This window comes from Ruditapes philippinarum, unplaced genomic scaffold (assembly GCF_026571515.1).
Source record: "Ruditapes philippinarum isolate M1 unplaced genomic scaffold, ASM2657151v2 ctg7915_1_1_1_1, whole genome shotgun sequence".
NCBI classification, from domain to species: domain Eukaryota; kingdom Metazoa; phylum Mollusca; class Bivalvia; order Venerida; family Veneridae; genus Ruditapes; species Ruditapes philippinarum.
Window position 1 is genome coordinate 26574 of NW_026859860.1, and position 13487 is coordinate 40060.

At 32.8% G+C, this 13487-nt stretch overlaps 1 protein-coding gene across 1 annotated transcript; it reads left to right on the forward strand.

The window, feature by feature from the left end:
* The first annotated feature begins 336 nt into the window (after positions 1-336).
* On the forward strand, positions 337-1517 carry LOC132758134 (L-xylulose reductase-like). The gene is made up of 2 exons (XM_060749647.1): positions 337-357; positions 933-1517. The coding sequence occupies exons 1-2, from the start codon at positions 337-339 to the stop codon at positions 1515-1517; spliced, it is 606 nt and encodes a 201-aa protein (XP_060605630.1).
* The last annotated feature ends 11970 nt before the right edge of the window (positions 1518-13487 follow it).

Here is a 13487-nt window from a genome sequence, read left to right on the forward strand (position 1 = left end):
CTGTCTCTCGGTTATGCGGTCTGTAGTTAACCTTTCATCCTTTAAACATAGATATACCACGGACTTCAATTGTAAATAAAAGTCCGTTGATGCACTGATCATTGCAAAGATTTATTTACAGATGCCAAAACAACATGCACTAGTGCAGACTCTGAACTGTGCCAAATACACCGAAAAACGCTTGTAGGAGCATGCTAGAACGAAACATTTTCCGGGTGAGCATGCCCCCGTACCCGCAAAATCGCCAGGCCTGCTTTAATTACAAGTGAATCGTAGCCTTGAAGAAATGTAAAATTAACAGAAATTTGCTATAACAACGGCTAATCTGTGCAATATATGGGCGTAACGAGTAACGTGGTAAGTAAACGAAAAAATATATTTTAAAGTAAATCAAATTTAAAGAAATGAAATAGCGCATAGTGTAATATATTTTAAATCTCAATTTGGTCTAAAAGTCACATGGCACCCTGTATATAGAGACGAGTTGCTGTCAATCTTACAGCGAGACTGTTAGCTATAAATATACTCGTGGCGCATAAATGTGATGTCAAGCTCGGGGGAAAACATATTGGAACAAATCTTGACGGAACGTCTTCCAAGAAGAAACCCTCCCTGAAACAAAATCGATTTCGGCTGCAGAGAATTGTCTCAGAGAATTTTCCCCACATTGCTCGTAACACAGCGCACTGGTGGATTAATAGCTTGAAGGAGAAGCACAATTTACGAATTAGTTTGTATCCTAGCTCTAAAAAAATAGAATGTCTCTCAATTTATCCGGGAAAAAATTTCTTGTGACCGGTGCTGGTCGTGGTATAGGCCGGGCAGTAACAAAAGCACTATGTGAACAAGGATGTAAAGTGTATGCTTTAAGTCGTTCAAAATGACCATTGGATTCATTAGCGGCTGAATGTCCAAACGTTGAAATCATTCAGGCGGATGTTGGTAACTGGGATGAACTGAAAGAGAAGATTGAAAAGATTGAGACACTGGATGGGCTTGTTAACAATGCCGCTTTCTCGGATGAAGCAACGCTTTCCTCTCTTGAGGTTTCCAATAACTATCTCCAGAAAATCTTTGCGGTGAATTTGTTTGGCAGTATAAATACAACTCAAATCGTTGCAAAGAAAATGATAGCAGATGGAAGGCCTGGGTCAATCGTTAACGTATCCAGCATATTTGCATTGCAAGCAGCTCCAGGCTATCTGGCATATACAGTGTCAAAAGCTGGTATGGACATGGTAACGAAACAGTTTGCATTGGAACTAGGACCGCACAACATTCGCGTGAACTCCGTGAATCCGACTTTGGTCATGACAGAGGCATCAAAAAATTTTATTGCGCAAGGTCATCCGATCGAAAAGCTATTTTTAGAACGAACGCCAATGCCTCGCATCCCAGAGGAAGAGGAAATAGCCGCACCGATTTTGTATTTTCTAAGTGACATGTCTTCAATGGTGTCTGGAACAATCCATATCATCGACGGGGGTTTGACGTCTTCATTTTCGACAAAAATGTAAATAAACAGTTCCTGAAAGAAAGGAATCTTAAGTTTGCATTGCGGCACGTTTGTTTTCATTCACCAACTTAATAAGTTGGTGAAATGCACACGACTGGATTTAATGTATGTTTTAAATGCAAACTAAGACAGTAAGGTTAGCCAACGAAATGACATTTTCGTCATATTTCATATTTCTTCTTTGGATATCAATCTTTACATATTACGTGTATTGCATATCACATTTAACACAAAAATACTTATGGTTGTATCAAAAATAGATGAATAAATATACATGTAAGTTATTATAAAATAGATATTTATGTTCGTTTAAACAAATAAAACATTCAACAAAACTATCAACTATCAACATTTTTTAAAGCTTTAAACCATGTTCATGCGAGTTGTTTCAAAACGTAGGGTTGTAACGATACCGTGAAATCCGTATTGCGATAGATTGCGATACATATTGCGATACACCGATTATGATACATCTGAATGCAAATTTACGAAAAATATAATGGACACAGAAATATACCTTAAAGTAAAATTGCAAATTTATTTTGTAAATGTTTCAAATTGCGACTTTTCCATGAAAGACTAATTTTTGTCTTACAATTGCTTTTATTTCTCAAAATTTATGTGTCCTGTAAAAGTTTCAAAAAATGATTAATTATTTTGCATGTAAAACTCTTTTTAAAACATTAATTGCGATTCGGTTTAAAATAAAAGTATTGTCGATCAAAAGCAATAACGGATTTTCCCAAAGTAAAACTTATATAACATTATCCATAACTAAATAGCAGACATTTAGCACATTAAAATCATTGATTCCAGCTATGTTTGGAAGTTGATGACTATTTTGAACGAACGCGTACAGTACCTTCTATATATTGTCTTTAATGCAATTAGTTTTGAGGTAGTTAAAATGCCCTTTTCATTTGTTTCATTTAAAACGTTTCGAATAATTCCACCCCTTAGTACAATATCAAGTATTTGGAATTGAGTGTTGTCGCAATAGAGTAAATATTATGTGAATACTATTTACAAAAATCCAACTAAAATGGAAACAGAATATCGACTATTACAATTTACTTCTATTCAACTCCCCATGTATTTGTTAATTACTAGAAATAAAGGTATATCTTATCGGTACGTTGATGTGTTTATTATGCTATTTTATAGATATAGCGCACATCTGGGTCAGCGGAAATTCACATATTTTTACCGATGCTCAATGTGGGTTTCACATTGGGTTCCTCCCCGGAATACATGTCAAATTTAAAAACTTATGGCATGACAGTTTTCCACAAGAAGATTTAAATGTGTTTTCAAATATTACTCTATACATAAGTGACCCGTTGGGGTGGGGTCAGATTTGACCATAGGTGCATAATTTTTATACTTTAAAACCAAGGACGATCCTGCAACCAAAATATTTATGAGAACATGTCTAAAGTCCGGGTTTGTAGGGAGGTAGTGGGGTAGGGAAGCATTCAAAGGTACTTTAGGCTACACGTATAACCACAGAGCAATATTTAAATAAAAGTCTCTGGTATAACATACGGTGGTCCTGGTTGGTGGGGCTTGTTTCTTTCTCAGGAATATAATAAATCAGCCTAAAAAAACATTTAAAGTATTAAGTTTTGGGAGTACTGTCATTTGGAAGATTTTAGTATTATTTTTGTTATGATTTCAAACTCTTAAAATTCCAACAAAACCCCTGTCCTAAAAATATAAGAAAACAAGTATTAAATCTAGTATTTTTTCTTTTATGTTTGCTATAGGGTAAAACATTTGCATTTTCATTATGTACTCTTTGAAATAATTTGTCTCTAAAATGGCTTTCAAAACAATCAGGATATACAAAAGCATTTATAGTCTGGAACATTGTGTAAACTACATACTAACAGTTCCACTATGTTTGCATTGTGTATCTTTGGTGAACTCAACCTAGTCAAAAATAGCTGTGTCATATTTTCTGCATTTGTGTTGAATCGTGTTAAATACATGTATAGTTGAGTTGCAATAAGTTGGTAATAGAGATGCCTCGATAATACATAGTTGGAATATTAATCTAATATAAAATAAGTTTTCATTTAAATGAGTTATTTAGGTAAAAGAAGTATTTTCAACACTGTTATATGCACAAGAACCGGTTGAACCGGGTGATGCTCCCCGAGAAGGTTTTGGACACAGGAAAGTATGAAAAAATGAACAAAGGGCAAAAACTCCAAAATTAGGCAAGGCAGACTTATGTTTTTTTGCACTGTACTTCTATTTAATGAGATCTAACTATCTATAAAGTGTCATGATGATATTTCTTATAGTTAGAGAGTTATGTCCCAGATAAATTTCAAAGTGTAAAAATGAACAAAGGGCAATAACTCAAAATTAAATTAGAAAATCCGGACAAAGTTCAAAGTGTAAAAAAAAACAAAGGGCAATAATTAAAAAATTAAGCAAGGCAGAGTTAAGGTTCTTGTGCACTGCACACCTACTCAATGAGATCTAGATACTTACAAAGTTTCATGTTGAAACCTCTTATAGCTTTAGAGTATTGTCCCGGACAATGTTCAAAGTGTAAAAATAAACAAAGGGCAATAATTCAAAAATTAGGCAAGACAGAGTTACGGTTTGTGTGCACTGCATACCTACTTAATGAGATCTATCCACCTACAAAGTTTCATGTTGATACCTCTTATAGTTTTAGAGTAATATCCTGGACAAAGTTCAAAGGGTCAAAATGAACAAAGGGCAAGTACTCCAAAATTAGGCAAGACAGAGTTAAGGTTCTTGTGCACTGCATATTTACTCAATGAGATCTATCTACCTACAAAGTTTCATGTTGATATTTCTTATAGTTTTAGAGTTTTTTCCCGGACAAAGTTCAAAGTGTAAAAATAAACAAAGGGCAATAATTTAGAATTAGGAAAGACAGAGTTACGGTTCTTGTGCACTGCATAACCTACTCAATGAGATCTATCTACCTACAAAGTTTCATGTTGATACCTCTTATAGTTTTAGAGTAATTTCCTGGACAAAGTTCAATGATTCAAAATAAACAAAGGGCAATAACTCCAAAATTTGGGCAAGACATAGTTCTGGTTCTTGTGCACTGCACACATACTCAATGAGATATATCTTCCTTCAAAGTTTCATGTTGATATTCCTTATAGTCTTAGAGTTTTGTCCCGGACAAAGTTCAAAGTGTCAAAATGAACAAACGGCAATAACTCCAAAATTAAGCAAGACAGAGTCACGGTTTGTGTGCACTGCACACCTACTCAATGAGATCTATATTCCTTCAAAGTTTCATGTTGATACCTCTTATAGTTTTAGAGTAATGTCCTGGACAAAGTTCAAAGTGTCAAAATGAGCAAAGGGCAATTACTCCAAAATTTGGGCAAGAAAGAGTTCTGGTTCTTGTACACTGCACACCTACTCAATGAGATCTATCTTCCTTCAAAGTTTCATGTTGATATTTCTTATAGTCTTAGAGTTTTGTCCTGGACAAAGTTCAAAGTGTCAAAATGAACAAAGGGCAAAAACTCAAAAATTTGGGCAAGACAGAGTTCCGGTTCTTGTGCACTGCACACCTTCTCAATGAGATCTATCTTCCTTCAAAGTTTCATGTTGATGTTTCTTTTAGTCTTAGAGTTTTGTCCCGGACAAAGTTCAAAGTGTCAAAATGAACAAAGGGCAATAACTCCAAAATTAGGCAAGACAGAGTTACGGTTTGTGTGCACTGTACACCTACTCAATGAGATCTATGTCCCTTCAAAGTTTCATGTTGATACCTCTTTTTGTTTCAAAGTTATGTCCCGGACAAGAAAAGGGGACGGACGGAAAGACAAACGGAAAGACGGACGGACGGACAAGGCGGCGACTGTATGCTTCTCTGAAATTTTTCGGGGAGCATAAAAATCAAATTGTTGCAAATGAAAGATTTTTTTAATGTTACAAAGTAAAGTAACACGCTATTATTATATTAAGACGATAGAAGTGGATGAAATGACAATAATTTCTATGAAACAATAATTCGTTGAAGTAATACATTTAAAATCAGGTACAAAATGCAGGAAATTTGATTGATTTCTGATCAAAATCTCAACATATGACAAATTCATCATTCTAGTGAAAAGATTAGAATGTTTTCTAATACCTTGTGAAAACAAAAACTTACCACAAAAGTCCCCTAGCAACAGGAGAGTGTTTCCATACACAATAATATGTCACATATATTGTGTTGTGCTGTTTAAATGCTCGTAAAATATCTTTGGCACTTTACAAATAATAATAAAATACTAACATATTTTAATTGCATAAAATTTACTACCATATAACATAAACAAGAGCCATATTAACATGGCCACCCCCCGTCAAATGTGTTTGCTCATTGGAAGAATGTATATGTAGTAAAGCAAAATAATTCTGTTTTAAGTGGTCTTTTGCTAATGAAAACTGATGGCTGAAATGATTACTGATTTGAAACATATGTGAACACAAGGATAATAACTGATAAATAATGCAGGGTAGGTTATCATTCTTGTGTGCTGCACTCATCCTCAATGAGATATATCCACCTATGAAGTTTCAACTTGATACCTCTAACACTTTTTGAGATAAGCTCCAGACAAAAAGTATAAAAAGTGCAATAACTCAAAAATTATAAAGGGTAGAGTTAACATTCTTGCGCATAGCTTTCCTCCTCAATGAGATAAATTCACCTATGAAGTTTCATGTTGACAACTCAAAGACTTTTTGAGTTATGCTCCACTCAGGTGAAAAAATAAGTATGAAAAAAAAACAAAGGGCAATAACTCAAAAATTATGCAGGGTAGAGTTTTCACTTTTTCACTCAATATGATCTATACACCTATGTAAATTCAAGTTAATATTTCAAATACTTTTTGAGATATGCTCCGGACAAAAATGTCGGACGGAAGGATGGAAGGAAGAAGACTTTTTCTATATCCCCCGCCGCCTTTCAGCGGGGGATAATTAAAGAAAAGGACTATCTATAGTTACTTTTCAAAAGAAAAACATTTCAGTCACTTTCATAAAGAATTTCACGTAAATCCACAATACGAGTTAACAACCCTTAGACATTACAGTTTAAATAAGTTATAACCTTAAACATGTGTATCATGACATGTATTCCTTTACAAACAATAAACAAGAAAAGCATTGATGCAAAGCATCAACGGGCGTCCAAGCAAGAAATGCAGAAAGTGAAGATGAACTAGTAGACATATGATGTCAAGATATTCTTATAAACTTTTCAATGGTTAATTGGTTTTTACCAAAATGAACGGACGGAAGACATTGTTCATTATGAACTTTGATTGGCATGCTAGAGATTAGAATATTACTTGTTATTGCTTTATGATCGTGATTATTAATAGCAACGGATATACATTTATACAATCATTTATAATCCATATGTGTAACGCATGATCAACACCACCATTGTGGAATTGTCCCTTATTATGTAATCGCTATTAGCGAAGACCCCCTCTTAAGGTATCTGTTCACACTTAGTAAAAATATGACACTGGTTATATTACCATGTCATGTTGAGCATTATTGTTTATTATACAATAATTGTAATATCTATTTTAATAACAAAAATACAGATTTTATGAATATTGTTTTCCTCTCTTTTTTGTGTTTTTTATGTGCTATTTTAATACTGAGTTTTTTACGTTTACTACTCTTTTTTTATTAAAATTGTAAAATAAATTTTAAGAATTCAATTGTCATATTGACCGACGATTATAAGTCAAAACTTAACTGCAAAGAGTCAGTAAATTATGGTTAATCTTTCAATACATAATATTGTTTATTCTTAAACCATGTACACAAAAAACATGTACATTTGTATTTTTCTTTATCATTTTTTAAATTATCAATCAATTAAATAATAAATACAATCTAATTTGTAACTCTGAATAATTCCTCGGCATCTTTACTAAACACGAACAACAAATTAAATAAAATGTTTCAAAGTTGATAGTGTCATATTAAAACCATAAAAATGTACCTTTTTCACAATTATTGTACATATTTATTGTTTTTAATTCATATAGATAAAATGAAACATGCTATTGTTGTTGTTGTTGGTGGTGTTTTATTTCGAATTGTATGTATATGTATAATAATAATCAATAAATTTGAGAGTTGATCTATGTTTATTAATTATTGTAACCAAACTAAGTGACAAACATTCATTTTGGAAAAAAGCTTATTTATCTGTAAAATATTTGTTCTGTTCTGTAACGATATCAAACATCTACTCCAAAACCGGGAGAGACCGGACAACGTGTGATAGGCCTACTATTCGTGGAGTACATCCCTCTATAAATAGATTTTCGGAATATTTAGGTCATCAACTCATCATTCTATTTTAACATACCATGATAACCCACTGTGTACTACAAAATGATCAATAAAAAAAACGAAGAGTCGGAAAAGGTTATTGCATTTGAAAATGTTTGCATTGCGAAATCCTCTAGTTCGCTATTCATTGTACATATCGCGACATTTCATTTTTAATTAATAATAATCAAGCACCCTCATACCGATCGGAATGATAGGCTTTTATTATGACCGACTGAAAGGCTCGAGAAGTTGCTGTCGCCCTTTCACAAAACTGATTTCATTCCATAAAGGGGCGCCGCGCTTCGGCGCGGACGCCAATTATACAAACGCTTCATGAAACACAAATCAGGTATTTAAAACAATGATTATTTTGGGGTTTGGGGCGACTTAAATTTACGCTTACAATATTAAGGTAATATGGATATCTATTCAGCCTATAAAATGCCCAAGGAAGCCCTTAGAAGTTCCTTGTTAGAAGCAAGGAAACGTATATATAGTCAATGTACTGTATTAAGTATTCAAGAAAGTTAACTCTTCTGGTCTTATATATTAAAACATGAGTACATAAGTTGTCATTCTTTGATACTCTTCAGATTGGAGATTTGGTTTGATAATGCCATTCGAAACTGCCTCAGCTATTATCTATAATAACCTCGGACACAATACGGATTGAAAGTAGTTCTACCACGTGGTTCAGAAACAGAGATAATGTAAAACGAATGTATATATTTGACATCTAATGTCTGTTCCGGTACTCTGATACTTGAAAATATGTCTGACAACAATTTGTAATTTAAATATGCCCGCTGATGTTCAATTTTAAACAAATCCGACTAAATGTCAACAGGTTGATTTTATTGTACTTTCGGTTTCTACAACCATAATAATAAATATATAAATAATGTATTGTTTGCTTTTGTACCTATGAATTCAATTATTTTAGGTGGAATTTTACAAAATATATTGGAAATAAACTTGTCAACAACCTCATGCATTAAATTATTATTTGTTTACATGTTAAGTTTCATAGCGTAGGTTAGACCGAAATACCGCATCCGTTCTGTGTATTCATTGTGTTCATCATTAATTGTGTTCGAGGTCCTTATCCCAAGACTGACGGAAAGGGCCGAGTAGTTGCGATTGTTGATAATACATGGCGTAGATGGTGTTATTTCATTTATTAGTATTATCTAAGAATAATACAATCAAATAAATCAATTTAAAAGTTTTGTTATTTATTACTTTTGAGACTTTCAGTCATTATCAAAATGATATTTCTGAATGGGCTTTAAATAGTGTTTTATGGATTGATGTTTCATAATAAATGTTGTTCTGTAATCAATTTCTCAATCAAACAGTCTACTGTTCTCATATCTAACCAAAATAAGACAAACTATAATTTCACTAAAAATTTATCAATATTTTTATTTTTCGTTGGGTTTTTTAATTCACCACATATAGATTTTAACACAAAGTGCACTTTTTCAGGCTTGAGTGAGCACCTGAAAATTACTTCAAAATAATAATGAAGTTCACTTCAAAATAATTATATTTATTTGTGTATTATTTTGCATATATTACTTTTTTTCAACACAAAATATTTAAGTTATTCAGATATCGTGATTTTGCAAGGGCACAAAAAAAGAATAAAAACAGAATTAAATGTCTTACCAGTAGTGGTTTGATGTAGCAACCAATGATTTATTTTGGCCATATGCTTTCACATCAACATTTCCATAGGGGGAGAACCACTTTGCTAACTGTAACAATACAAGTGCAACTACAATTTATATTATAAAAACAGTCTTTATCTCTACATTTTCCCACTTCAGTCCACCTGCTTAGCTTAACATGGAGCACATAGGATTTGTAATCTAGGTGTTGCTTGATTGATCCTCAGATCAGGCTAAATTTCTCTGTGACAACTTAACTGACTTCAGTCTGAACTCTCACATCTGATAAAGAAATAAGGTGGTATTATTTGGTTATTTGCAGAGAAAATAAATTTATTGGTTTAGTGCTTTGCTATCAAAGAAAGTCGTTGAGATGGACCATATAAGTGCCAAAAAAGACTAAAACTACGCTAATATCATAGTAAAAAAACAAGAACAAAGTTCTCAACTTCAACAAAGAACACATTCTATTTTAAATTTGGGACTGTAAATAACTATCGGTCTACAAAGAATTTCAGAAACTAATAAAATTCAGCAGCGTGAGTCTGGATGAATTACTCAGACATGCAGGTTGACCTGAGCTTTTATTTATATAATTGTAAGGACTCCATTGAGATTTTTTGGCCTGATTAGCTAAAAATATTTTTCCGAGATTATGTATCATTTGATGTGAGAAAAATAACTTCATAACTTGTGTGCAAACTTCCAGATCATTCCCTCACCTCGTTTTACCAGAATAATCGTTTTTATGTGCAAAATGACACAAAACAAAAAGTGTTGCAATGATTTTTACTCATATTGGGATAAAAAAGCACAAAAATTAACACTGTTAGATTGCATGACAACTATCCAAGCATAATGATTGAGACATACTTCATACAATTCAAGGCAAAAGCACCTAAATAAAATCACCGACCATTGGAATCACATGTTTTGTTCCACATGACACTTATGAATAAGAATTCATAAAAAAGGCGCAGAATTCCTTTAAAATTAATTTTGTTCCCAGTTAAAGTTACAATCATGAAATAAAGCAATTAATTAACTTATAAACATTTATAAATATAAGGACTAGTTAGCTAACCTTTACCTGATCAATGTTTAATTTTTGTTTAAACATTCTTCCACTTACATACATCAGCTCTGGTCTTATTGATTTATGGCCATCGCCTTCTAAGTTCTAAAACACACACATATATATATGTGACATGTTTAATCAGACAGATTGCAAGAAAAGCAACAAATATGACCTAACTGTCGTTTATCAGAGGACAGAACTCTTCACTTTTCTCAGATATGGAAAGTATACTAGGTAATGAAAGTGACAAAAAGGAGAAGGGGCATAAATCTGCAAAAACGTTCTTGGCAGACAAATACCTGCGCTTGATTTCAGACTAACATCATAATGTTAAGTACATGTGGGTAACCTCGAAAAGCATACTATATATTGTTGGATAGCATTTCATATAAAATTGACTTTAACGAAAATCGTCACAAATGCTTGGTTAATAGGAAGAATTAAAACACCAGCCAGCTGATTTCCATTTCTATGAATAAACAAAACAGAAGCAAGAAATGTCGAATGACGCATTTCCCCTCTTTCTAGCCCTTGGCTCATACTATTGGTAATTTTGTCATAGAAACATGTCATGAATGGGTACATGGAAGTGTTCTACCAACTTTGACATCTGTAAGACCTGCCATTCAAAAATTTTAATTTGAAATCAATAAAGGTCATCTTCTAGTTGAGACCAATCAATTTGTGAAATATGAAGACTTTGTGATAATAATGGCCGGAAACCATTTTGACATTTAAGGCCCCTGTGACATTGACCTATGACCTAGCAACACCAAAATTAATATGTGTCATCCACTACATATGACTAATCAGTATGTGAAATATGAAGACTTTGTGAGAAATGAGCGAAAACTTTTCTGTCATTTAAGGCCCCTGTGACCTTGAACAATGACCTAGTGACCATATAATCAATTGGGGTCATCTGCTACATATGGCCAATCAAAATATGAAATACGAAGATTTTGTGATAAATAGTTGTCAAGATAATGAGTGGAAACCATTCTGACATTTAAGGCCCATGTGACCTTGTCCTTTGACCTAGTGACCCCTAATTTAATAGTTGTCATTTTCTACATATGAATAATCAATATGCGAAATATGAATACTTTGTAATAAATACTTTCAGGATTATGAGCAGAAACTATGTGGTCCACCGACAGACAGACCACAGATGGACATTAGCAAAACAATAAACCCCCTCTTCTTTGAAGGAGGGGATAAAAGTACAAACATATTTTAGTATGTTTTTCTTATACAATTGTATGTAACTAACGTTATCCCCAGGAGAGAGACTAATTTTCATAAAGAAACAGTCTCCACCACTGCATTGCAGATTCATACAAAACAAATTGAAGAGTTTTTTATATACATAAACTAGGTGACTCCCAGTGAAATGCTTTTCATATATCAAAATAACACTTCATATTTCTAAAAATAAAGTGAACATAAAAAAGTTACAAACTGTCAAATCCCCTGCCAAAATAATGTTATGAAAAGACTTTTGTCCATTTCACACACCAATTAAAATTCATTCATATTAAAGGGCAATAACCTAAAAAGTACAAAATTGATAATTATGACAGCTATATCACTTATATGTTAAATATTTCTCTCTGTTGGACAGTTTTGTCACATGTTTTAAAGTAGCATTTGACAAGGTCTGTCTAGGAAAAGCAAAACAGTCATAAGTCTAAATTGCCCTTAAATTTCGTCTAAAACGAATTCCCAACCTAAGAATTTTGTGACAGATTAATCCGTATAAACTGTTCTCGATAGCATATTCATTCATTTTAAACATCACATTGCACAGAGGGGTACCTCAGGTCTCCCTCTGTCAGTACAGCTTGAAACCCCCATATGACCTTTACTGTGTTAGTGCTGAGTGCAAGTCCCCCAAACCCCATACACACACAAAACAAAACAAACACATGTCATATGAAGAAACATGGTCGTGACCTGAGAAGGGCTCAATCCATTGATCCCTGTTTTGACAGGAAGACACCATAACCACTAGACCACCATTCCCCTTTTTCTAATTTGCATCTAACGGTAACTCGATAACTACCCAAACAGCCAAACAAATAAAATCAAGATAAATGATCTTTTTAAATGTCATTATCTTTATATTGTCCCATCAATATTACACAAAAATAATTTATTATACTTCTATTTTGATGGAAATCTTCAATAACTGATTTAAATTGAAATAGTTTGGTAAAACCATGACGTATAAAATCAATATTTTAAACCTGCTATACCATTGGTATTTTGTTCAAAATGACTGTTTTTATGTCATAAGATTTCAAGTCTGTATTATCTACTAGCGCTTAATTTTTTTCTACGTTTAAAAATCAATTCATTTATACAACATGAATACAAAAAAGAGAGTCATGATGACCCCAATATCACTCACCTCAATATAAATATTCTCCATGACAAAGAACAAGTAATATTGTTAACCATAAATGAATAAAATCTCAATCTTAAACTGATATCACAAAGTTTGTTTTTGTATTGTGTAAAAACTTTTGCTAAGGGAAAATAAAAGTTCCAAAACATGCCATGGTTTACTACATAAAATAAATGGTTTTCTTGAAAGTCAGTGCCTACTATGAAAATCAAAAGTAGATTAACTTGATGTTACGGAAAATTTAACAATTGTGAGTTGCTATGAAAATCAATCTAACTAAAGTTCAGATCTACTTATTTCTTATATATGCAGGGCATTATTTAGTATTTGCTATGAAAATTTACAGTTTATACTAAATAAAAATAAGGAAAATCAATGACTCCCTGGGGCTGGCAAATTTTTACCTTTGGGTTTTTTTTTGAACAAACTTGGTAGACAACCACTAGA